The sequence below is a fragment of the Schistocerca americana genome, chromosome 5, assembly GCF_021461395.2.
Source record: "Schistocerca americana isolate TAMUIC-IGC-003095 chromosome 5, iqSchAmer2.1, whole genome shotgun sequence".
NCBI lineage: Eukaryota > Metazoa > Arthropoda > Insecta > Orthoptera > Acrididae > Schistocerca > Schistocerca americana.
In genome coordinates this window covers 657,432,404-657,460,195 of record NC_060123.1, presented here as the reverse complement: position 1 = coordinate 657,460,195, position 27,792 = coordinate 657,432,404, and the positions used below count along the sequence as shown (strand labels likewise).

The 27,792-nt window shown below is 43.3% G+C and overlaps 1 protein-coding gene across 1 annotated transcript in view; it reads right to left on the bottom strand.

Moving 5' to 3' along the window:
• The window catches only part of LOC124616617 (probable cytochrome P450 6a13), a 181,061-nt gene that overhangs the window by 41,374 nt on the left and 111,895 nt on the right, over nucleotides 1–27,792 (bottom strand). The window contains exon 4 of the mRNA XM_047144940.1: nucleotides 21,166–21,338. Within this exon, the coding sequence (XP_047000896.1) occupies nucleotides 21,166–21,338 (173 nt within the window). The remainder of the gene's footprint in view (nucleotides 1–21,165; nucleotides 21,339–27,792) is intronic.

Here is a 27,792-nt window from a genome sequence, read left to right as displayed (position 1 = left end):
GGCGTAAGCGAAAGAAAGAAAGATCTCTTTAGGCCCTTCCATATAGTCTCCCTGCTTCTCTATGACTGAATCCCAACATCGCGAAAGCACTGTTAATCATCCAGGACACCATTTCTGTGCATCTGTCGAATAACTCAGGTAACAGAGGTAGAAAGCTCTTTCAGAGGAAGATAACAGCGCTCACACACAGGTTTTTTCAACTTCGAGAACAAGTCGAAGTCTGGTGCTCTCAAACCTGGACTCTAGGAAGGATGTGGCAACACTTCCCATCGGTATTCGCGGTGCTTTTGGCCTACAACATTGCCGATATGTAGGCGACCACTGCAATGGAGGAGAAGTGGCCTAGCCTTGAGCAACTGAAGTTGGGTTTTGTGCCTCCTTCTACGTAGGTTTTGCATAGATTTGCATTAATACACTGCTGTGACATTTGTTCCATATGGGATTCTATCTGTCATGATGATTCTTTGGTGCTCATAAGCAAAAGTCATCATTTGCTTGAGCTTTGATTGATGCATCGAAATTTTTGGACGTGGAGAGTCTGAAACTCTCCACTCGTTGAACTGTGATTTCAACTCCGGTCAAAGTCTCTGATCCACGTTTCGTCAGTAGCGATAATACCTCACAAGAATCCTTGGATTTCACTGTCGAATCGTTGTCTGAGCGAGGTTGCAATGTCCATGCGTTTCTGCTTCTCTTCAGCAGTCCAATAGTGTGGAACGCATCTTGCACCAAATTTTCTCTTCTTCAAATTATTTGTCAGAATACGGAATAGTGATGCTGGGAGAATTCCTGTGGCTTCATAGTGTTCCTCACAAGTCGCTCTACCATTTTATTCTAGCGTAACAGTACTACAGTGTGCAGTAAACTCACCACAAACTTGACTTAATGCACTGTGGATTGCTGCTGGGTTTTTGCCGCGTAAAGTTTCTATCTTGATTTCTGGCCGTCAGGCACCTTTGAGCCCTGTAGGGTCCATTTCTACCTTTCCCAATATTATGTGAGAGGGTACAGCAAAAAAAAAAAAAAAAAAAAAAAAAAAAAAAAAAAAAAAAAAAAAAAGTTCTATCTCAAGTTCGCAACTACATCTGACGTTATATTATTTAATTTGTAACTTTCATAGAAGCGTCAATGGCGAATTTTGAGTAAAAGCTACATTTCTCTTGTGCCACATTAAAATTCGCTTCTTGTGCCAAAACACAGCGGAGTTTACACACTGTCACCTCATTAAGATGTTGTGCAGACGTAAGAGTATTCTGAAACAGTGGTTTATTAAGTGAGGAACTGAGGAAAAGTAAAGTCAATATCTTATAAAAAGCGCATCCTTGGCACAAAGGTAGGCGTGTAATGTCTTGACTTCTGTTGTTCCAAAACGCACAGCATTTCTCGTTTCACAAGCTACCAACAGCCCTTAAAAATTACGTCCTTTCGTCAAAAAAGTCTGCAGTTAGTGGATTAACACACTACATAATGAAGTTTTGCATAATATCCATATGGCAAAATACTCTCCTCTTTGCGTGCTATCAATTGCCAAAATCTCATTTCGATATCTCAAACTTTTTATGAACTATGAGGAATGTGATGGACATTTCGTTCTGGCTTCACCACTCGCACGCGCGATCACAAATGAGTATGTTACATCAGATCAATTTTCTCTAGATCTTAGCTATTTTTTTTTTCTTGGTCATCAGTCTATTGACTGGTTTGATGCGGCTCGCCATAAATTCCTCTCCTGTGCTAACCTCTTCATCCCAGAGTAGCACTTGCAACCTACGACCTCTATTATTTGCTGGATGTATTCCAATCTCTGTCTTCCTCTACAGCTTTTGCCCGCTACAGCTTCCTCTCGTACCACGGAGATCATTCCTTCATGTCTTACTAGATGTCCTATCATCCTGTCCCTTCTCCTTGTCAGTGTTTTCCATATGTTCCTTTCCGATTCTGCGCAGAACCTCCTCATTCCTTACCTTATCAGTCCACCTAATTTTCAACATTCGTCGTCTACGTCTCAAATGCTTCGATTCTCTTCTGTTCCGGTTTTCCCACACTCCATGTTTCACTACCATACAATGCTGTACTCCAGACGTACATTCTACGAATTTTCTTAAATTAAGGCCGATATTTGATATTAGTAGAACTTTCTTGGCCAGGAATCCCTTTTTTGCCAATGCTAGTCTGCTTTTGATGTCCTCCTTACTCCGTCCGTCATGGGTATTTTGCTAAATTTCATATGAAGCAACATATTATGTAATATGCACCAAACGCACAATCAGAGTGATCCGTATTTTTTCGAGTTTGTCTCGCTTCAATGCAAGTGTCACAATAACTATGATCATTAATGAAATGATGACTATGTCATTATAAAGCTGACATGAGTTACGCAAAAATGAAATTCTTTTACCAAATATTTTCTGCAAAATCGTTTGAGATAGACTACAGGGCGTGCGCCTCGATTCTGTCGTCGAGTGCGTCGCTAACAGGCCGAATGCAGCCAATCAATATTGGCTTCTCCTTCTGAACAAACGAATGAACTTGCCTAGCGCTTTGGACGTAAACTAGTCACTGCGCATCGGTCACCATATCCTAGGTGAACTCTTGAGAGGGCGCGCAATATTACTTGGCCGCTAGCTGCGCAGAAGGTGCGGTAGGGGAAGGGGCAATTGTATTGGGGGGGGGGGGGGGGGTCTCTAGCGGACGGACCAGCGCGGTACAGGAGGTGTACCCTATGTGATCAAAAGTATCCGGACATTGTGCTGCTACCTACTGCAAGGTACTCCATATCAGCGACCTCAGTAGTCATTAGACACTGTGAGGGAGCAGAATGGGGCGCTCCGCGGAACTCACGGACTTCGTGCGTGGTCAGGTGACTGGGTGTCACTTGTGCCATACGTCTGTAAGCAAGATTTCCACACTCCTAAACATCCCTAGATCCACTGTTTCGGATGTGATATGAAGTGGAAACGTGAAGGGACACGTACAGCACAAAAGCGTACAGGCCGACATCGTCTGTTGACTGAAAGAGACCGCCGACAGTTGAAAAGGGTCGTAATGTGTAATAAATGGCTCTGAGCACTATGGGACTTAACATCTGAGGCATCAGTCCCCTAGAACTTAGAACTACTTAAACCTAACTAACCTAAGGACATCACACACATCCATGCCCGAGGCAGGATTCGAACCTGCGACCGTAGCAGTCACGCGGTTCCGGACTGAGCGCCTGAACCGCTAGACCACCGTGGCCGGCAATGTGTAATAGGCAGGCCATCACAAAGGAATTCCAGTCTGCATCAGGATCCACTGCATGTACCATGACAGTTAGGCAGGAGGTGAGAAAACTTGGATTTCATGGTCGAGCGGCTGCTCATAATCCATAAATCACGCCGCTAAATGCCAAACGACGCACTGCTCGGTGTAAGGAGCCTAAACACTGGACGATTAAACAGTGGAAAAACGTTGTGTGGAGTGACGAATCATGGTACACAATGTGGCGATCCGATGGCAGGGAGTGGGTATGGCGAATTCCCGGTGAACGTCACCTGCCAGCGTGTGTAGTGCCAACAGTAAAATTCAGAGGCGAGGGTGTTATGGTGTGGTCGTGTTTCTCAAAAATGGTTCAAATGGCTCTGAGCACTATGGGACTTAACATCTATGGTCATCAGTCCCCTAGAACTTAGAACTACTTAAACCTAACTAACCTAACGACATCACACAACATCCAGTCATCACGAGGCAGGGAAAATCCCTGACCCCGCCGGGAATCGAATCCGGGAACCCGGGCGTGGGAAGCGAGAACGCTACCGCACGACCACGAGCTGCGGACTCGTCTTTCTCATGGAGGGGCTTGCACCCCTTGTTGTTTTGCGTGGCACTATCACAGCACAGGCCTACACTGACGTTTTAACCACCTTCTTGCTTCCCATTAATGAAGAGCAATTCGGGGATGGCGATTGTATCTTTCAACACGATCGAGCACCTGTTGATAATGCACGGCCTGTGGCGGAGTGGTTACACGACAACAATAACATTCTGTAATAGACTGGCCTGCACAGAGTCCTGACCTGAATCCTATAGAACACCTTTGGGATGTTTTGGAACGCCGACTTCGCGCCAGGCCTCATCGACCGACATCAATACCTCTCCTCAGTGCAGCACTTCGTGAACAATGGGCTGCCATTCCCCAAGAAACCTTCACCAGGTGATTGAACGTATGCCTGCCAGAGTGGAAGCTGTCATCAAGACTAAAGGTGGGCCAACACCATACTGAATTCCAGCATTACCGATGGAGGGCGCCAAGAACTTTTAGATCATTTTCAGCCAGGTATCCGGATACTTTTGATCACATAGTGTATTTCTACAGCATAAGCCTTCGCACAAACGCTTACTGCATAGAACTTAGGGCTAGCGAGTCTGCAAAATACCGCAGTAACAGGTTATGGCAGTACAATAAATAATTTGAAAAGTCAACCTATTATTATTAAAATACTATGGGTACAGGATTACGCCGAAACTGGATCAGAGAGCTGGGGCAAATCGCCTGTCTTGCACACCTTTCTTTCTTTCTTTTTTCCTCCTGTTGCCATGTGAAAATCAGCTTCTTTTCTCAAAACGCAACGGTGCTTGCACAATTTCACCTCACTAAATTTCTAATTGTAGCAGTAATTGTAACAAGTGTAGGTCAAGAACTTATGAAAAGGTCATGCTTGGTATAAAAACAAGTGTGATTCCTTCATTTATGGTGTTACAAAAGCTATACTAACAGTTATTTCACCTGCTATCGATAGCCATTGGAAGGATTACATTACATCATTGAAAAAAATTTGTAGTCACATGTATATCACAGTAGATAAAAAAGTTACACATATTAGCTGTGAGGGGTGACTCCAAAAGAAATGCACACTATTTTTTGTAAAAATGCAGTTTTCATTCTGCATGTGTGAAAGTTTTACAGTGTGTAGGCCCGCTTGTTTTCAAACTTAGTTCAACCTGTTCCCGTGAGTGGCGCCGTCACAGCATGTCTTCAAGATGGCTGCTAAACTTGACGTTGGTCAGAAGCAACGTGTTGTCATAGAATTCCTGTGCTGTGAAAACGAGACAGTGGGAAACATCCACAAGAGGTTGAAAAAGATGTATGAAGATGCTGCTGTCGATCGCAGTACAATTAGTCAGTGGGCAAGCAGGTTATGTGATGAAAGCGGGCACGGCAATATTGAGGATTGTCCTCGCAGCGGCAGGCCTCGTACTGCACACACTCCAGACAATGTGCAGAGTGTTAAAGAATTGGTGACTGCTGGCAGACGCATCACAGTGAACGAATTGTCACGCTACGTTGGGATAGGGGAAGGAAGTGTTTGCAGAATACTGAAAGTTTTGGCGTTAAAAAAGGTTTGTGCCAGGTGGGTTCCCAGGATGTTGACAGTGGCTGACAAAGAAACAAGAAAAACGGTATGCAGCGAACTTTTGGAACAGTACGAGGATGGTGGAGGTGAATTTCTTGGAAGAATTGTGACAGGTGATGAAACATGGCTCCATCATATTTCACCAGAGACGAAGATTCAATCAATGGAGTGGCATCACACAAATTCACCCAAGAAAAAAAATTCGAAACCACACATTCTCCTGGAAAAGTTATGGCTACGGTGTTTTTCGATTCCGAAGGGCTCTAGCTTGTGGACATCATGCCAAGTGGAACCACCATAAATTCTGATGCATATGTGACGACACTGAAGAAAGTTCAAGTTCGACTGAGTCGTGTTCGACCATATCGGCAAAAGCAGGATGTTTTACTGTTGCACGACAATGCAGGACCACATGTCAGTCAAAAAACCATGGAAGCGATCACAAAACTCGGATGGACAACACTGAAACACCCGCCTTACAGTCCTGACCTGGCTCCATGTGACTGTCATCTCTTTGGGAAACTGAAAGACTCTCTTCGTGGAACAAGGTTTGAAGATGATGACTCCCTTGTGCACGGTGCCAAACAGTGGCTCCAAAAGGTTGGTCCAGAATTTTACCGCGCGGGTATACAGGTGCTGGTTCCAAGATGGCGTAAGGCAGTTGAGAGGGATGGAAATTATGTGGAGAAATGAAAATATTGTTCGTAATGGATGTATCTACACACTGTAAAACTTTGAAACATGTAGAATAAAAGATTGATTTAAAAAACATAGTGTGCATTTCTTTTGGAGTGACCCTCGTATGTTGCAAAATATTCTCCGCTTTGCATGCTTTGTCAAAAATTTGTTTCAGTTTCTCGAATCGTTTGTGGGATCTGAAGGATGATATGAATATTTCATTTCTATACTCGTTTGTGAAATGGATCGGAAGTGAGAACACTACATACCATTCATTTTCTGGACATTGACGATAGATACAGATCTCGTCTCAAGTTTAAAGAAGAATTCAATATGATAACCCTATTTCGTATGTCGACTATCATGCACCTATTGCAAATTCATAGCGACCCCTATTTTTCATTGAACCGAGCGAGGTTGCGCGAGGACTCGCATTCGAGAGGATGATGGTTCAAACTCTCGTCCGGCCACTCAGATTCAGTTCTTCCGTGATTTCCCTAAATCGCTTCGAGCAATTACTGGGATGGTTCCTTTGAAAGGGCACGGCCGATTTCCCTCCCCATCCTTCCCTAACCCGAGCTTGTGCTCCGTCTCTAGTGACCTCATTGTCGACGGGACGTTAAACACTAATCTCCTCCTCCTCCAATTTTTCAATGTAAAGTGTTCGAATTTAGCACATTACCTTACTGAATATGGGAATATCACAATAACTACGACTGTTAACCTAATGACAGGCAACTCGCCATGAAATTAACGAATGGGGCTATGAGAAGTGTGAGACTCAACCTTTTTACCGGACAGTGTCTTTAAAATCGTTTGAGAAAGATTGCAGTGCAAACGGCGTGCGCGCGCGACCATTGTCGCAGTGTAAACCGAGGCGGACTGACAATATTTTGTCCGTAAAGTACGAAGATCACAGGTGTACGGGCGACAGGCAGCCGAGGCGTCCGCCCCTTGGGAACGGAGGGGTGGATTCGCCCAGCATTGAGGACGACAATGCGTTTTTGCAGACAGGCCAGGTAATCCTGCGCTAGCTCCACACACGCGTCACTGTTCACGCACTAGAGGCCTAAGCGACGCATGTGATCCCACAACACAACGTCAGTGCACCCAAGTCCCCTAAGGTCAGATCGATTCTCTGGTGAAGGTCAGTAAGTCTCGCCAAAATCAAACATCTGAGTTTGCTTGAAAGCAATGCAGTCCGTTCTTACATTAATAAATCTCACGAAGCTTATTTCTCTGATCAGCAACTCCTCAGTTATGTTTTCGCTACCAACGCAAGTCAAGGCTAACACTAAATAATTACACCCCTTTCAGCCAAATCACCATAGCCTCCACCTGACTTTCAAAATCACGAATAACAGTCAACTATTACTGCTGCAAAATTGTGGCCATGAAATCAATCCCATCTGAGTGCAATATGGCAAAGTCTGTCTACGAAGCCCAAAACAGCTAAAAAACTTTAAGCTAAGTTCTGCAGCACTTGTCTTTCTCCTCGAATGAAGCTCCGCAAACGACTACCTAGTCAGTACTTCCCTTGTAACTCGATTTGTTTCAGTAATTAAAATTCTGCTGGGTATTATGCCGCGTCATTGCGAAACACTAACAATTGTTGTTAGTTTTTAGCAATTACGCGGCATAATACCCAGAAGAATTTTAATCACTGTGATACCGGCCGCGGAAGACTACGTTCTTATATCGATTTGTTTTGTTGCACGTTTGAAGTCTTTTCGCCAGTTAGCGTTGCTGCTGTAGAATGATTTACTTTGTTTCACCCTAAGGGTTTCTCATTGTTTTAACATCCATTATATGTAATAACAACATTATAATCGACGCTGCCACTTGTTTGATTGTCTTTCGAAAAAATGGAGATACGTTCCACAAACAATATTGAAACTAAGTCATAGAATATCAGAAAAAAAGTATATAATTTGTGCAGTCGTGTTCAACCTTCGAGTTCAAAATCTAGAAAGTTGAAGATGTTGATTTGTTTCATTTGCAGAGGTATGAAAACGATTTCGTCAACACCTAGTCAGCAAACTGAAAGATGTAAATGATCCGGCAGAAACGGCGTCAAGTTCATGGAAGACTGCAATAAATTATTTACAAAAATGAGAAACAATATCAATATGTGGTTCAGATTTATCCGAGTATTGCCGTAAATTAATGGGGGATAAAAAAGAGACTTCATCAAAAAATAATGATTAGAAACAAAATTAATTTTCTCTTCAGATTTGTTCGACAAACATAATACATAGTAGTGTTCACGATCTAATTATTAAAGTTAATACAACAAATTTAATAATTATGCTGAAATCTGCTACTTCACTATAATATTTTCTGAGATGAAAAGTAAATGAGAATTTGATGTGATTTTTTATTTTTTTTCCAGTAAAAGGATCAAGAGGCACGGCTTCCTCTTCTCCCATGAAGCCTAAAATACACACAAGTAATTTTTTTCCCAATAGAACCGAACTCGGGAGTAGCACAAAGAAAGAATTAAACTACACTCATGCTCATAAATTAAGGATAATGCTGATACATGGTGAAACAACGCTCTGGTGGGCAGTTTGAGGATTTAAATCACTTCGGGGTATGACCATGAGGTGCAGTTGACCTGCGGTCGTCGCACGGTGGCGCTGGCAGCAGTCCACATACGCAGAGTGCATGTCAGAATATGGTGCAGCGAGTAAGTGTGCAGACGTTTTCAGACGTGCTAATGGTGACTTGTGTGTTGCAGATGGCTCAAAGAACACATATTGAGACGTTATGAGAATGCTAGGGCGACTGGATGCTGGTCAAATACAGCAGGTCGTAGCACGGGCCCCCCGTGTGCCACAAAGTGTCATCTCAAGATTATGGCAACGATTCCAGCAGACAGAAAACGTGTCCAGGTGCTACAGTACGGGACGTCCACAGTGTAAAACACCACAAGAAGACCGATACCTCACCATCAGTGCCCGCAGACGGCCACGATGTACTGTAAGTAGCCTTGCTCGGGACTTTACTGCAGCCACTGGAACAGTTGTCTCCAGACACACAGTCTACAGACGACTGAACAGACATGATTTATTCGCCCAGAGACCTGCAAGGTGCATTCCACTGACCCCTGGTCACAGGAGAGCCCGTAAACTTTGGTGTCAGGAACACGGTACATGCTCATTGGAACAGTGGTCCCAAGTTATGTTCAAGGACGGGTCCAGGTATAGTCTGAACAGTGATTCTCGCCGGGTTTTCATCTGGCGTGAACCAGGGGCCAGATACCAACCCCTTAACGTCCTTGAAAGGGACCTGTATGGAGGTTGTGGTTTGATGGTGTGGGGTGGGATTATGATTGATGAATGTACATCCCTGCATGTCTTTGACAAAGGAACTGTGACAGGTCAGCTGTATTGGGACGTCATTTTGTACCAGTATGTCCGCCTTTTCAGGGGTGCAGTGGGTCCCACCTTCCTACTGATGGATGATAACGCACGGCCCCACCGAGCTGCCATCATGGAGGAGTACCTTGAAACAGAAGATATCAGGCGAATGGAGTGGCCTGCCTGTCCTCCAGACCTAAACCCCATCGAGCACGTCTGGGATGCTCTCGGTCGACGTATCGCTGCACGTCTTTAAACCCCTACGACACTTCAGGAGCTCCGACAGGCACTGGTGCAAGAATGGGAGGCTATACCCCAGCAGCGGCTCGACCACCTGATCCAGAGCATGCAAACCCATGCCGGCCTGTGTACGTGTGCATGGTGATCATATCCCTTATTGATGCGCAGGAAACAGTGGCATTTTGTAGCACATGTGTCTCGGGACGGTTTTCTCAACTTATCACCAATACCGTGGACTTACAGATCTGTGTCTTGTGTGTTCCCTACGTGGCTATGCTATTAGCGCCAATTTGTGTAGTGCCAAGTTGTATGGGACCACATTCTGCAATTAACCTTAATTTATGAGCATGAGTGTAGAAACTTAAGAGATTTACTAGAACACATACCTACATAGCTTTGCGAATAGGTGTGGAGCAAATTTCAAACCAATAGTTTCAATAATTTCTGAGAAAATGGGGCATTAGCAGCGAAAGATGGACAGACTGAAAAAATAATTTAAAACTTTCGTGAAATCTTTTGCCTGTACGGTTATATGGTGTTAATTAAAAACACCCTACTCCATACCGACGGTTATCCTCGTCACCACTGTTATCAAGTAACAACTGTCTTCCCCTTTTTCTAGCTATCTTGGCTATTTTTTGGTGAAACCTCATGCTTTGTTCCTCCGGCAGTACTCACTTCGCAAAGTCCTTTGATTGTTTGCTTCCCCAGACTCACTCCTAGCTTCTCAACCATTCTCACTCTAACGCTGCTTCCACCATTAAGTGGAGGCATGCAACATTGTCTTGCCCGTTATATATTTGCAATGTTCGTGAGCCTTTATGTCAGTTGCTGAAAGTTTTCTTTTTTTTTATTTCCTACCATATAAGCACATTAAACATAAGATTTCTCATTCAATGGAGGCATCACGCTAATAGGGCAGAATGTCCCCTCTAGCCTTGATGGACTCGGTTTTACGAAGAAGAGAGCCCACAGCTTTTTTCAGGCATACAGAGTCCAGCTTCCCTACGAGTTGATGATAAGATCCTGTAGAGCTACCAAATACTGGGGATGTTAATTGATACGTTTTACTTACTGTCCCAATCAGTGAACGGCATTCTCTATTGGCTTAAGATCGGATGATTTAGTGGCCCTGTCGAGGAGCTGTAGGGGTATCAGTGTTCGTCAAACCAGAAACGTTTGCACCCAATCCTGTGAAAACGACTCTTGTCATCTCGGAAGACGGGAGTGTCCACAGCATATTCGGTGTGAAGGACACACAGAGCGTTTAAGTCAACATCCTGGTTCATGTTCAAGGTAACCTGAATGTGTGTACCCAAATCACGTTACGAAGAAAGGTTCAAAATATCACCAAACCACCTATGGTCTGAAGTACACAGTCCACACACCGTCCTTCAAACGCCTCATTGGGTCACTGAGTTTTGTATTATTTGAAAAGATACAAAATCGAGACTCATCGACCACCCTATAACCGTTCAGTCAGCTAATGTGCAGTTACTGTATTGTTTGACTCAGTGATGTATTTACAATTTTTGGAGGGGGCGGGATATGATTATCACTTAAAATAGCTCAAACTAAAAATTTATTTCATTGATACATACTAATTTAATGTTCAAAATTATAAAAATAAACTGTGTCTTTGGATTATATAATAATAATTATTATTATAACTTTAATGACATTACAAAACGATTTATTGAGGTTATGAATGCCATCATGAAATCACTTTATAACGTTATCAAGCTTGAATAATTTTAATAAAACATAATCCAGTTGCTAAGAGAATTTTCTGTACCTATTCTATAAATTGCATGTTTTTACAGCCTAGGGCCGTGTTAATTTACTTTGAAGTTCATAAAATCTGCTTTTGTATGATACTTTAATACACATAAATAAATCAAATGATTAAACCATTTACTAGAAGTTTAAAGTACAGAAGTAAGACTGAAGTCTCTTTTGATTTGCCATATCACTTATCGCATTTTGGACATCAATCCTTTCTCCTCGATGAACTGTCACCATGGCGAGCCCTTTCAGACGTGCCTCGCTAGTTGTGCTCCTTAAGTACGTCTTCTCTAAAGGGCGGAGAAACTGCATTCATTCATGGCCGTTGTCACTGGTAGAGTTATCGAAAGGTGCAGAAACCGAAACACATTAGGACAGATCCGATGGTCGCAGATAGACAAAGCTCCCATTGCGTTTTGGGGCAACTGTTCCAATCGACTTAGACACTGATGAAAGAGTCTCATCGACTAAGTCCTTGTCTTTGTTAAATCGGCGGCTAACGGATCTGAAGCATAAAATGAATGTAGTTTCGTAACTCCATCAATGACACCTATGTCTTCAGTTTTTCCTGTTTTAAAATTCACAATGTGTCAAGAGCCGATGCTCTAGTGAACTAATGAAGGCATCCAGAGGGGAGCATAGACACTTAGTAGTGACCCTCAACATCATCCCCGGTATCCCGATTTGCACGACGTAGCTGGTGAGTAGAAATTGGCGGTTGCTTGATTTCAACTCTATTGGTTGAAGCTAATTGCTTGACTTCTAAGAAAAACCGGCTGAAAGTATCGTCAATATTGACTCCAGTTGCCAGCAGTTCCCTTTTGAGATCACTGGTAATGTAGACTAAATCTGCAAAATCTATATCTTGACGCTGATGTTACAGCAGATGGACTCATCCAACGCAAGCAGTTCAGAAAGTATAATCGAGCAGACGATAAAAACTCCCTTGGTGATCGTTGCTAATATGGTGTCGTGGGACGTGGGCTTGTTAAATTCTTGAATATTCCCCAGAACCGAAACAACACAACCACATACAGGGTGTTCCTCATCGGAACAAGAAAAAGGAGCCCAGTAAACTTGGGTCTGGAAATGTATACCTTCTGAGATAATTCCAATAAACATGGATCGTGAAATGCGTACTTTCTGCGATAAACACGTGTTTCCAGGAGATGTTCTACGTGGCATCCATTCATGATAATCCACTCCTCTACCTTCTAGTGTAAGGAATGACGCACTCTTTGAAGACGCGATCCTATCGTGTCCGCACATCGTTGATTGGCGTGACGTAGACCGATTCTTTCACGTGTCCCCATAACCATAGCTCCAGAGGATTGAGGTCTGAGGAAGGAGCAGGGCAAGGTGTGGGGACCCAACGGTCAGTCCAGCAGTCCTCAAATATCTGCCTCAGATATTCGCGCACATTTTGATGAAAGTGTGCTGGTGCGCCATCATGCATCAACTACATTTGTATTCGTTACTGCAATAGCAAAGCCTCCAGCAATGCAGGCAGTACATCAATCAGAAAGTCCAGATAATACGCTCCAGTTAATCTTTGTGGTAGCACGTGTAGCCCTATTAATCTATCGACAAGTAGGCCTGCCCATACATTGTTTGAGAATCAGTGTTGATACCATCTTTCCTGAATTGCTTGTGCATTTTCATCTGTCCATACACGCTGGTTATGGAAATTCAGAATACCATCTCTTGTGAATCCTAACTCACCGGTAAATAAAATCGTGGATGTGATCAGTGGATCTGCGGCACACTTCTACAACAGCCATTGACAGAACTGCTGTCTGCCATGATGATCCTATGGCCTTAGGGCCTGAGCGAGCTGTAGGTAATACTGGTATAGCAATTGTTCACGAAATAACCTACAGGTAAGGGAGTGAGACACGCCTTCTGCTGCTGCTGCTAATCGTCGCACAGTGCTCCCAGGGGTTTCTTCCACCAAACGTAGCACACGTTCCTCCATTTGAGGAGTGCGGACTGTGTGGGGCCTTCCACTGTCAATCTTCCGACGTGGAAGGGTACCTGTGTCCCTCAGACGCTGGAAAAGTCTGCCGAGCAGCTTATCAGAGGTCACCCTGCACTCTGGATATTTTTCAGCGTAGTGGGCACAGGCTCGCAGGCTACGTTCACTTTGCTAAACCATTGCACATTATCATATCCGCCATTTCACTTGTCGAGCTCCCGTTGCTAACATGTGGTGGAAGAGGAAAAATGTAAATGTATTACACAATTCGTACGTATAAATAGCGCAATAACAGTAAACACGTAAGTTAATCGGCGTTTGTAAGAAGGTACAACACTATGATACGTACCCATGGTTGAAAGTACTGTACAATAAGGTACACTAACACGACGAAAACTAACGAAACCCGCAACACAACTCGAACCACACAAAGGAATGCAGACCACCTAATGTTAGGTAGGATACTGTAAGACATCATAATACCCTGCCGACACATTTGACGGAGAGCCAGTGCAACGACTGTGCTAATATCCACAATCAACCGCCGCGTAACTTCGCCCTATAAACACGTGTTTATCTCGGGAAGTATGCCTTTCCGGACCTAAGTTTAATGGACTTATTTTTCTTGTTTTGATGAGTATTACAACCTCTCAAAGTATTCGACAGTTAAAAAAAAAAAAAAAAAAAAAAAAAAGGAACTTTATTTCCTTCAAGTCTCTGTGAAGACGCTCTGTCCATCTAGTGAGTGTGGTACGTCTCAAACTTCTGCCTCGAACGTCGGTTAATGATTCAAGGGCATCATTTAATATTTGTCTACGCTTTGGTGGCCCAAAGAAATTACGTACTACTTCCAGTGTTCCTAGTGAATTGTTGACATTTGTAATGTTGCATGTGTTGGTGACTAAACAAATTGACCTTATGAGATGCACACTGAGAATATACAGCTGAAGTGTAGTCCTGTTGTATGAGTACATGAGCCCCAGGGGCTTTTGCCGACGTGGACGCACCACCGTCATAGCCCTGTCCTCGTAAAAATGACACATCGAGAGCAAATTTTACCAAGTTTTCGATTATAGATCGGGTTAATCCTTTGCCAGTTACATGAAACATTGGCACAAATTGCAGAAAATTTTCAGGAATCTTGAGGTGCGAGGAAATATAACTTTCACAAGGAGAGAGTTGCTCCATTCCAGCAATGCAGGCAGTCTCAGAACCGTAACACCTTTGGTGCCATTAATGCGCCTGAACCATCCTTCCCAGAAGTTGGTTGTTGATGCAAATGATGATCTGATTTTGGACTGGGGCACTAATCTATTTGTCGTGTTTACCAATTCCTTCCAAGTTTGCTCGTATGTTTTATCAACTTTCGTTCGATGTTCTAGAATATGACCAAAGTTACCCATGTTCTTGTCGTCTTGTTTCTCAACTTCAATAAGATTGAAATATCCCTTGTTCCATCAATGTAATCTCCTGACGTCAACAGAAAATCACCGCCTAGATGATAAGGACTACGCGTTCTGTAGCTTTTCTCCACCTCCCCCACCAAGCCTTGGTCCAGGCGATGTTTTACACTATTGGCCATTAAAATTGCTACACCACGAAGATGACGTGCTACAGACGGGAAATTTAACCGACAGGAATAAGATGCTGTGATATGCAAATGATTAGCATTCACACAAGGCTGGCGCCGGTGGCGACACCTACAATGTGCTCACATGAGGAAAGTTTCCAACTGATTTCTCATACACAAACAGCAGTTGACCGGCGTTGCCTGGTGAAACGTTGATGCCTCGTGTAGGGAGGAGAAATGCGTACCATCACGTTTACGACTTTGATAAAGGTCGGATTGTGGCCTATCGCGATTGCGGTTTATCGTATCGCGACATTGCTGCTCGCGTTGGTCGGGATCCAATGACCGTTAGCAGAATATGGAATCGGTAGGTTAAGGAGCGTAATACAGAATGCCGTGCTGGATCCCAACGGCCTCGTATCACTAGCACTCGAGATGATAGGCATCTTATCCGCATGGCTGTAACGGATCGTGCAGCCACGTCTTGATTCATGAGTCAACAGATGGGTACGTTTGCAAGACAAAAACCATCTGCACGAACAGTTCGACGGCGTTTGCAGCAGCATGGACTATCAGCTCGGAGACCTTCGCTGCGGTTACCCCAGATGCTGCATCACAGACAGGAGCGCCTGCGATGGTGTACTCAACGACGAACCTGGGTGCACGAATGGCAAAACGTCATTTATTCGGATGAATCCAGATTCTGTTTACAGCATCATGATGGTCGCATCCGTGTCTGGCGACATCGCGGTGAACGCACATTGGAAGCGTGTATTCGTCATCGCCATACTGGCATATCACCCGGCCTTATGGGGGTGCCATTGGTTACACGTCTCGGGCAGCTCTTGTTCGCACTGACGCCACTTTAAAATGTGGACGTTACATTTCAGATGTGTTACGACCCGTGGCTCTACCCTTCATTCGATCCTTGCGAAACCCTACATTTCAGCAGGATAATGCACGACCCCATGTTGCAAGTGCTGTACGGGCCTTTCTGGATACAGAAAATGTTCGACTGCTGCCCAGGTCAGCACATTCTCCAGATCTCTCACCAACTGAAAACGTCTGGTCAATGGTGGCCGAGCAACTGGCTCGTCACAATACGCCAGTAACTACTCTTGATGAACTGTGGTATCGTGTTGAAGCTGCATGGGCAGCTGTGCCTGTACACGCCATCCAAACTCTGATTGAATCAATGCCCAGCCTTATCAAGGCAGTTATTACGGCCAGAGGTGGTTGTTCTGGGTACTGATTTCTCAGGATCTATGGATCCAAATTGTGTGAAAATGTAATCACATGTCAGTTCTAGTATAATATATTTGTACAATCAATACCCGTTTATCATCTGCATTTCTTCTTGGTGTAGCAATTTTAATGGCCAGTAGTGTATATTTTTTGTCTTGTTCATCATCATGTGAAGAAGACTGTCGCCATCGATTATACTAGCCTCATGGTTAAATGTTGATCGTATTGATGTTCAAATATTTGAGAGCATGGCCCGCCGGTGGGGCCCGTGCGGTTCTAGGCGCTTCAGTCTGGAACCGTGCGACCGCTACGATCGCAGGTTCGAATCCTGCCTCGGGCATGGATGTGTGTGATGTCCTTAGGTTAGTTAGGTTTAAGTAGTTCTAAGTTCTAGGGGACTGATGACCTCAGCTGTTGAGTCCCATAAGTGCTCAGAGGCATTTCAACCCCTTTTTTTTTTTTTTTTTTTTTTTTTTTTTTTTTTTTTTTTTTTTTTTTTTTTTTTTTTTCGAGAGCATGCCTCCACTTCCACAACTTGGAGGTTGCCAGGGCTCCAACATTTCGATGATTACCTTTAGCCGAACTTGTCTTGTTAGTGAAAACCGCACAGAAATTGCAGAAAGCGCTCTTTGAAAGAGTTCACCAACCAAAAATATGTCTCCATCCAACTTTGGTTGAACCTACGGTACTGGGCACTCTGAAAAGTGAGGAGAAGTTTGTAAGCCACATCGGTCACAAAAAGGGTTTGAAAATGATGTAACTTCACGTGGTCATCAACGTTTTCGTTATTTGATAGTAAGCAATCACTTACAGCACGGTGGTGGATTGTCAGAGCTTGATGTGTCAATGAAAGACGTTAATTTGGTTCAGGACCCGACAAAGGTGGTTTTGAATTAGCAATAATGCTTCGATTGTTTGAGAAAAGCAGCAGCGGTAACTGTTGAGGATCATCCATTTTTCCGGTCTGAGAGGACACAGTTCCTTGTTTTGGAGAAGTAGTCGAAAATGATTCCATTTTTGGTTTTGTGATGTATTTTCTAAGCTCTCAAAATCAAGATTTTATTATACTAGCTTCAATAACACTGGCTTTCGTAACAGTGTCGTATGAACAATTTAACAAACGGTAACACAGAGAATCGTTAGGAAACAAACTAGATCATTCAACAACTTAACAAACGGTATAGCAGATAATCGTTAGGAAACAAACTAGATCATTCAAAAATTTAACAAACGGTAACGCAGATAATCGTTAGGAAACAAACTCGGTCATTCAACAATTTAACAAACGGTAACGCAGAGAATCGTTAGGAAACAAACTAGATCATTCAACAACTTAACAAACGGTATAGCAGATAATCGTTAGGAAACAAACTAGATCATTCAACAATTTAACAAACGGTAACGCAGAGAATCGTTAGGAAACAAACTAGATCATCTCCTGGTCAGCGCATGCTGCGACAGTGTGGCCATCACCTCTGTAACGCGGCAATGTTTCCGTATTCACTAACGTTCATTTACGGGTACTGTAATGTGCTGAGACTGAGCTCGTAAAACTCTACATTTAATTCAGCATTGATGGTAAACTGATACATGTTACTAAAAGAAAGCAGAAAGCATGTAATGTTACTATGTAATGGAGCATGTTATTTAAATAAATAAGCTTTAATACTTAAAGCCACTATTTACTCTTAAACAATCACAATGAACACTCACGTCAATTATGGTTCAAATGGCTCTGAGCACTATGGGACTTAACATCTGAGGTCATTAGTCCCCTAGAACTTAGAACTACTTAAAGCTAACTAACCTAAAGACATCACACACATCCATGCCCGAGGCAGGATTCGAACCTGCGACCGTAGCGGTCGCGCGGTTCCGGACTGAAGCGCCTAGAACCGCTCGGCCACACTGGCCGGCTCACGTCAGTTATCTGAGAGTTTTCGCGGATTCTATAGGAAGCAGTATGCCGATGGCAGTTTATAGCAGCATACAACCCACTTCTTGACATACTGAAGCAAAGATGATTTTAGCTCTTGTTTTCTGCCCATAGTATTACGATATTGTGTGCAGGTCTGTAAGAAGAACATGTGTATAATTTCACATTGCTGGGGGAGGGGGGGAGGGGGGAGGCCATAAGTCCGAAAGCCGCACCCCCCCTCCCCCCTTCCACAAATACGGCAGTGCCTGTTTGACACTTTGAAGATATGCAGCTTTATGTACAACTGCGATCAATGGCCTTTTGCGAGGCACCCAAATCCAAATACCCACTTTGTAATCTTCGCTCGTAAACTGGTTCATTCGGACCAGCATTCACTGACAGAAATTCCTGTCGGGTTTGGACCCGATTGACGAGGAGTGACGCTCATTTTACTTTTTACGCCAACTTGTAGGGCTGTGTGCGATGCAACACTGCGGATACACTTTGAATAGTCTGATACATCAGGAAATGGGGCAGCTTCATTCACGGTGTGATCATGGACACGTTCAAATACGACAGCTGCTCTCTGCCGTTCTATTTCGCTCTTCACGTCTACCTATCTTACTGTGCTGATTGCATACAACTTACTGGTAGACACACGCCACTTCACACGACCACCTGCTGCCAGTTCTAAAGCATCCACACTGCTTCATAGCGACGAGTGAGCTCTTTTAAGGACGGTGACTATAGCATATCTGGTAACCGTATGAACAATATTTTGAGTCCGGAATGAAATTTCCACTCTGCAGCAGAGTGTGCACTGATATGAAACTTGCAGGCAGATTAAAACTGTCTTTCGCACCAAGACTCGAAGTCGGAACCTTTGCCTTTTGTGGGCAAGTGCACTGGAAGGTAGGAGAAGTTTGGAAGGTAACAGATTAGGTAATTGCGGAAATAAAGCTGTGAGGATGGGTCGTGAGTCGTGCTTGAGTAACTCAGCTAGTAGAGCACTTGCCCGCGAAAGGCAAAGGTCCCTAGTTCGAGTTTCGGTCTCGCACACAGTTTTAATCTGCCAATAAGTTCCAACAGTATGGTTAATCTAGTGGTGAGAGGTTGAGATTTGATTTATTAATTTACAATATGCCGACATTTCTTTTCATGCCCATCACAAAGAAGCACGGGACCACCATTGGAAGTGATTACCGACCAAGTACAGTTACGTGTATGTTAAGTCATCTCTTCACTCACATTGTCAACTACCTTTGATACAGACACAAAGGTATTAAACACTTTAGCTGCCGATGCGCACTGATTTATATCACTGGGGCAAGTTGAAAATTTGTGCCGGGCTTGGATTCGAACCCAGGTCTCCCACTTACTAGGCAGACGTGCTGACCGCTACGTCATCGAGGCGGACTAGTCACCACACCCATACAGACTACCCTACCATACCTCGTGTTAATCCAAATTCTCAACTTATACCACCCATCACATGTCCGAAAGAACAGACACCATGTACATATAATTAAGGCGACGATGGCGAATGATCCCTTTAGTGCAGATGCACATCAAGCTCGAAGTCTTACGGGAGTCGGCGAGATGCCGTTATTAATGAGGCTAATCAGCAGGAGCACTACATCAATAGTGTGTGGGATAAGGTGAGAATTTGGGTCTGACGGCAGACATCCTAAAATAGTCCAAGCAGTTATGGTGACACTATGTCCAGACGCCATAGTGTGCAGTCAAAACGCCTGGCTAGTAAGCAGGAGACTCGGGTTCGAATCCCTGTATGGCATAAACTTTCAACTTGCCCATTTATGTAAATCAATGCCCAGGGGCAGCTAATGTCTTTAATTCATTTGTGGTTTGATTCACAACGGGTGCAGGTTCAAAATGGTGCCTGTTCTTTGGCGTATGTACGAAAGAAGAGGCACCACATATACATGGCGGAACATTTTAATCCATAATGCGGAATAACTCGGGATGGAGGTGAGATACAGCAACCTGTTTCAGATGAAAGCTGTTGGTGGCAAAGAGGGTCGCGCATTGCTACTACCGGTCGTGACATTGAACGTGATTTTCAAGATGATTTGGAAGTTAAAGTGATTTAAAAAAAGAGCGGTAAGTTTTACGTTGAAAATGATACATTATCCACGGTCATGGTTAGTTCACTGAAGGTCAAATAAACAAATTTTTAGTTTTAATAGGCATTACTTTAGAACAGATGAGGAACACAGCAAAATGCAGTGTTAAATAAAAACTGCAAGGGGCATCCCGAGGAACGAGAGGCGAGGGGACTCATTCAACGACTTCCAAATAAATAGTCTACGTTTTTCTTACGTTTGTTCTGTTTCGCAAGTGCCACAATAGCATTTATAAGCTGTAATGTATTTATTTTGCCAATAAAAACTTTAATTAAAACTTAAAGTTCAAATCTCTGTCTTCTCTTTCGAAATCCGACGTCACAAACAGGAGTTTCCCTGAAAAAAAAAAAACCTCAACCTTCGAATGACCTTCGGTAATTACGTTTAAAACCGTAGTTATTGATAATGGTATTGTAACCCCTTATCACCCTTCCGATCTGCATATAACATTGTATTTTGCTGTATCCCTCCTCTATTCCGACTTAATCCCTACTGGAAATAAAAACGATTTGCCTATTTGACCATGACTGAACCTTGCCATGGCCTCGAATAATGTAACATTTTATACGTAAAATTTGCCGCTCATTTTAAAGCTTAAATTAAATATTTGGGTTCCCATTTTAAAATAATCGCTTTAACCTCCAAATCACCATGGAAATCACGTCCAAGGTCGGGGCCATTAGTAGCAACGCATGACGCTGTTTGTCACTCACAACTTTTATATAAAGCATTTTGCTGCATCCCATCTCCATCCCGATTTATTTCTTACTAGAGATTAAAGTGGTCCGCCCTGAATAACTCTGACATACTCGCACAGCCGGGGCAGCTAATTTGCTGTGTTGGAGAGGAACTCACAGTGCCGGGTGGTCTGCGTCCCCCGGAGCCCTGCGCAGGCCCAGCACAGCCTCGGCGATGACTTCCGCGGCGAAGTCGCTGGCCAAGCGGTGCGCGTCGGCGACGGTGGCGCCGCTGCGGGAAGAGCTGGAAGCGAGCCGCCGGCCGAGGCGCTCCGCCGCCGGCTGCAGCGTCTGCACAACATGGTTCACGCCTGGCCTCAGGACAGCACGCACGCGACACAGCTCATAAAATGACTTTTATCTTAATGATATGAATATTTATATATGTGTTTGGAGAGAGAGAGAGAAAGAGAGAGAGATTGATTTTTGATTGAGATTTTTACTTTAAGTTGTAACTGTTACCTGAATTTTGGTTGCTGCCTCCTTGAATGATCAGCTTCTGCACCAGTTGGTGACATATTACAATTTGGAGGACGTTATTGTTCTTTAAGGTTTAAAATACAACTCTGTTAGTTACTTGGCCGTATTGCGGATAGCTTTGAGCCCAAGTTTTCGTAGCTTTTCATACCTAAGGGACCACTGTTGTAAGTAAATAAGATCAAATCGCAGTCTGCTTTTCGTGAGAAAAGGAGATTGCTTAGCACACAAACTTCCTTCAAACTACACGACCTGCTACATCGAAATTGGTCAGTGGAGTTCAGCACCGTACTATTGTACAAGAACATAATCCGATTACTGCAATTAAGAAATTATGAGAGGTTGTTACTTATTGAATGAAAACTGTAGAGAATGGATTTCTTTTCCTGTATTTTAGTGAACTTTGTACACTTACAATTCTGTCGATCTATAGACGGCAACGACAATGAAGTTCATCTCCTTTTCCAAAAACAAGATATTTCTATTCTTCACTTCCAGAAAATTTGTATACATAAATGTTTGGCAACTCTCACACATACTTCACTCGGTTTTATCACTAAAATATCAATTTTCATTAAATGTAACAATACGTTCTAAGCGACGGCCTAGCAACACGTCCTCTTTCCACAAGATACAGATGAACAGTCCTCTTTTTTTTTAATTGTCTTTTTTTTAGAGTCCATACTCAAAGATTCACTACCACTATCGTTGCGGGGATTGCGCGCTAAAGAGTTTCTTGCCGTCCACCTGCACTTCACTTCACTACAAGTACTTTTTGAATCACATTTACATTTACAGTATTTACATAAATTACTGAGCTTCTCAGAATAAAATCAGGCACAAATTGGTTTAAAAAAAAAAGCAGTGAAGCACACATAACATTACAAGCTCAAAGAAGTTGTCGTTATTGCCTGAACTGTCTTTAGGACGTGAACAACCCTAAGCTGAACCTGTGCACTACCACGTGAAGTTTCCTGATAATCAATGCCCGAAAATAGCAGTTTAGAGCAATGTCCAAATTAAAAGCCTCTAACGCAGCGTTGAAGGTTTGGTGTGTAATAATTTAAAAAATTTTCTATCCAATCCCCCATTTAATCAGCTGATGATATAAAAATTTTAAAAAATTCCTAACCGCTTAAATCAAACTTCTGAATCTCTGTAGATCAGGAGTGAGTAATTCTTTTGGTTCGGGGGTCACTTTGTATAAGCGTAGATTAGCAGAGGGTAGCATCTTTTAAAATGATGGCATTCATTAGCTAACTTCGCATTTCTGTAAAAGAACAAATTTATCATAAAAAATCAATAAATGTAAATCAAATAGAATTGTGGCACTTTGATTAAGTTTATTATTTCTTGTGCTAATTTCATACCATCTTTAGCTGCAGGCACTTTAAAAAAAAATAGGTGTGAGACTGGTTGGTGAGATGCTCATCGCAGACTGTAAAAGGGCATCAATTTCACACCTATTGTTCTTCAAGGAAAAATAACTTTTCTCACAAATAAGCACGGTGTTCGGAAATTCCAGTTACAAACTCGTAGGACTTGTAAAATGGTTCAAATGGCTCTGAGCAGTATGGGACTTAACATCTGAGGTCATCAGTCCCCTAGAACTTAGAACTACTTAAACCTAACTAACCTAAGGACATCACACAAATCCATGCCCGAGGAAGGATTCGAACCTGCGACCGTAGCGGTTGCGCGGTTCCAAACTGAAGCGTGTAGGACTTGTGGAGGGGAGAGATTATATAATATTGTGACTAGGAACCCATATTCGGAAATGCGCCGTGTCCGTCCTACTGCCATTTGAAAACATGTTTGCTATGTAGGCATGCAACAGAGTAATCATGATTGGGGGGGGGGGGGGCGAGGGGAGCGGCAGTTAAGTCGGATCAGCTGACGTCATTTGACGCCTATCTACCTCTCGGACATGGTTCGAGCCTCTGTCACGTGTCTGCGGGTGTCAGAGCAACATGGCTGAGTATACGTTTTCAGAGTACACCGACTTGATACTTCTAAATGGCCTAGCTCGCCGTCTTTATCAAGATCGTTTTCCACATCGTCCGACTGCATCGCATACCCTTTTCGCGGTAATTACGAAACGCCTTCGAGAACGGATACCCTCACCGTCAGTAGACGTGACTGTAATGCTCCAAGGAGACGCCCAAATGGGAAGAGGCCGAACTGCATCACGCTGCAGAGAACCCGTCAACGAGAACACTAGCAGTTGCCTTGGCTGTTAATGAGTGGAACTGTAAAACAAGTGACGTACTGAGTCAGGCCTCGTCAATTACTCGTACTAGTAAAAGTGGTCGCGTTACCAAAATGGTTTCAAATGTTTCTAGCACGGAAACGGTACGTACTCGGGCATGTGTTCCAATTTAAAATATTATCTACTCACTCCCCTCTACAAGACATGAAAGTCTGATGCGGAAATTTCGGAATATCCTGTATGTAGACCCAAATATAGTGAATATTTTCAAAGCAAATTTTTGTCAGACATGGGAATTTTTCAGCAGACGAAGATTTGGAAAAGAAGACTACCGTCGCAGCATTAAACACTTCTTCCACAGCGTGGTCTGACTGAGTGTCAAAAATTCAAGTTGCAGGTCCTCAGGTGCTGTGTCAATACCAGAAATGATGGGATGTGAGGGCAAATTGAACTGAGGCTCACTTTTCTCAGAGTCCCAGATTCTTCTTGTGACTTCGTCCTCCAAACACTGCAGATAATCCATAATCTTAAGAGAAACACTTCCACGTGGATTGTCTTTTCGTAAGAAAAGTAAATGACAAAAATTGCCTTCACCTGTTTACCCTGCAAATATACCTAGTTTTGATTTGAGTACTGCTACATGCCTGCTTTCGCACCAGTGTCACATTCTGTTCCTTCTGTTTCTCAAATACATTAGCTGAGAACAGCATCTCATATCTCGATTCTTCATATGCTATCATTGTAACATAATCATGATATATCTCCTTCGTGTCCAGAAATAAGAGGATTTCATTCTGCATTGCCCAAACTCTTTTTTAACACTTTGCCAAAGCTGAACCACGTCACATTGTTGTAGTGAATAATGTCTTCATACTCTGACTCCACAAGAAAAGATTTGACCTTTCTGTGATGGACTGCCCTTCCTCTTGTTATTTGTACCATAGTAACACCTGTACAAAGGCTCTTCTGGCACAAAATGCAAAGAAAAGACTGGATATCACTCTCTGTGTCTTATGCTTGTAACTTGTTTTTGAAAAGCTTAACTAGCCAAAATTATTCCCAACGAAAGTTCTTGTCCCAGCTGTTGCCATTTTGTTCCAGGAGAAGTCACTTTTCTCCCCGAATATCAAAACGCGTTCAAGCAAGTCTTGAGTATCGATTGTACCTTTCGTTGATTCCAGGCCAAGTAATTCCTGTGTGATGACGACATTTTCATTAATTCCACTGATAAAGATAAGTAACTGCGCAGTGTATTCGTGATCTGCGTACTTATCTATTGTCAAAGAAAGCCAAACTAACTCTCGCAGCCTTCAGCTGTTGTTCCTCTGTCCGTCACTACGTCAATGCGCATTGTTTTAGTCTTTCTTAACAATGAAATGCTTTGAAATTTGCTACTAACATGAGGGCACAATATACTTGGACACTTTAGCATACAGTATTTAATAAACTCGACATCCGAAAAGCCTTGGTGTGTTTATCAAGTTATAGGTTAACATAAGACTTGCTTCTGTAGCGCTATTTTGAAGTGATGATTGCTTTGTAAATAATGTTTCCTGAATCTTCGCAATCTCCACAGCTTTAATTTTGCGTTCGTCATTGGAAAGTTTGCAGCCAAATTCGCTAAGTTCTCCTTCGTAATTGTACTTCTTAAATAAGACTATCGGTTCATGACACAACAAACACAGTTTTATTTTCTGCGTTAATAATGAAATAAGTATTCTCCATTGGTCACTGAACGCATGACATTCATTATTGATTTTACAGATTTTTGGGCGAGTTCATTCTTTCACTAAAGATGAAAATTTACAGATTTACTGTTACCCAGACAAAATTGAAGTAAACCAGATAAACCAGAAAAGCACTGCGCATCGAGCTATTCGAGGTAAACGACTTTGGTACTCGACGCTGTGGCTGTCGGGAACTACCGTAAATCGGAAATGCCTGAGTGTCAACTTGGTTTTCACGAAAAGAACCTAAACTGCGCTATTTTATTGAAGCGGCCGTCCTAGTGGAAATCTTCGGTCGCGCATCAGGAGGAAATTTCGGTTCGAGGCGGATTCTTCTGACTGTCTTGGCCGGTCGCGGGCCGTTTGTGGCACACGGGTCGCTATTTGCCCACCATTGCTGTAGACTTGTGTCAGGAAAACAGCCAAAAAGACGAGACTCCACCGAACTACAAACGTAATCATAGTTTATTATCACTTGAATCTGCTCGTTGTCTGTCCATTAATCTTGAATTGAAATAAATCAAATAAGTTTCCAGTAATTCCCTGGATTTCTGAGTTTCCGATACCCTTACCACATAACACTACCACAATACCCCAACTACATCACCCTCGCTGTACCACCCTCATCGAGCTGAACCACTCTCACTGGGTCTCCCTCACTGCACCATCCTAACTGCACCATCCTCACCCCACCATCCTCACTGCATCTTCTTCACTGCACCACCAGCAGTACACCACGTTTACTGCATCTTCCTCACTGCACCACCATCACTGCACCACGCTCACTAGGGTACTTCACTCTCACTGCATTTTCTTCGCTTCACAACCATCACTGCAGCACCATCACTGCTTCGCCCTCATTGCATCCACCTCAGTGCACCATCCTCACTGCGCCACCCTCGCTGCAACACTCTCATTGCATTTGTCTCACGGCACCAATCTCGCTGCATCTTCTTCACTGCACTACCGTCATGCATCTCCCCCACTGCCCCACTCTCCCTGCAACACCCTCGCTGCACCACCCTCTCTCCACCACCCTCACTGCATCTGCCTCATTGTATCACCTTTACTCGATCCCCCATACAACATCACCCTCACTGCACCACCTTCACTGCATCCCCCTCACTACATCACCCTCATTGCATCTCTGTCACTGCACCACCCTGCTGAACCACTGACACTGCACTGCACTGAACCAACCTCACTGCATCTCTTCCACTGTAGCACTCTCCTCTCTGCACCAAACTAATTCAATGTCCTGTTGAGAAAAATTCAAGGTGTTTCAAAAAGATTTACCCAATTACAAAAGACTACCACTTGCTCATGAGTGAAGATAGGAACTTACGTAAATCTTAAGTTACGAACTGAAATTAACCGAGGCATCAGCTATATGTTGCTGGTAGGAGTAATAGCAGTGAGTACCTTAGGTCATGTGAGGATTAATTACACTATTTTTTTTACATCTACAGATCCACAGATGATACAATGGAACCAAAACTGGTCACAGCATTGGAAAATGTGCAATCTACACAGAGTAAAATATGTTCTGCAACAACTGTTGGAAGATTTTCTCTGATGAAGACAATACGTTCATTTTTGCAGAATGTTATTAAAGAAGTGACATCCTCCTATTTCAAACAAGACAAAAGTTTTAGGAAGGCTTTGCATTTAGCATTTTCATACAGATTTGACGACAATGAGGGTGTGGATATTATTGTTGACATGTGAAGGTAATGTAAGCACCACTCACGGAATAGGCCTTAGGCCTGCTCCGATTGCCCGACTTCTGAGTACAAGGCAGTGCGAGGAGCGATCTGTGATCGTGGGAGATGTGATCAGCGCGTCGCCAATCCCTCCAGCCGTTATTCCCAGCAGACGAATCCTGATGACGCCGCTGTTTCTTTATTCAAGCAACTCCTTATTTTGCCTCACGAGGCCGACTGGACACCGACTGATCCAGACCCCCTATCTCAGAAAAATGGGAGGAAATACTGGGAATAGAACCTGGGTCCTTCCACACCAAAAGCACTGACGGTACTATTTGGCCAGGGAGACGATCTTACTTTTTACAGTGATTTATCAAAAAAGTATCAGTAACTGAGAAACTATACTACTAAAAATAGTGAACCTTTTTCACCATACTCGGTCGTATATGCTTTAAGTGAGCATCCATTCCTCATGATGATAAACATAGCTTTTCACAACAGGAAGGTGAGGTAAAACTCCAAGGCTTAATGGAACATTTCATTATGTACAGAAGAATGGAATAGTGATGAAAGACGACAGCGAGAAAGGTGAGTTTGCACTTTGGAGAAATGTGGGGACACACAAA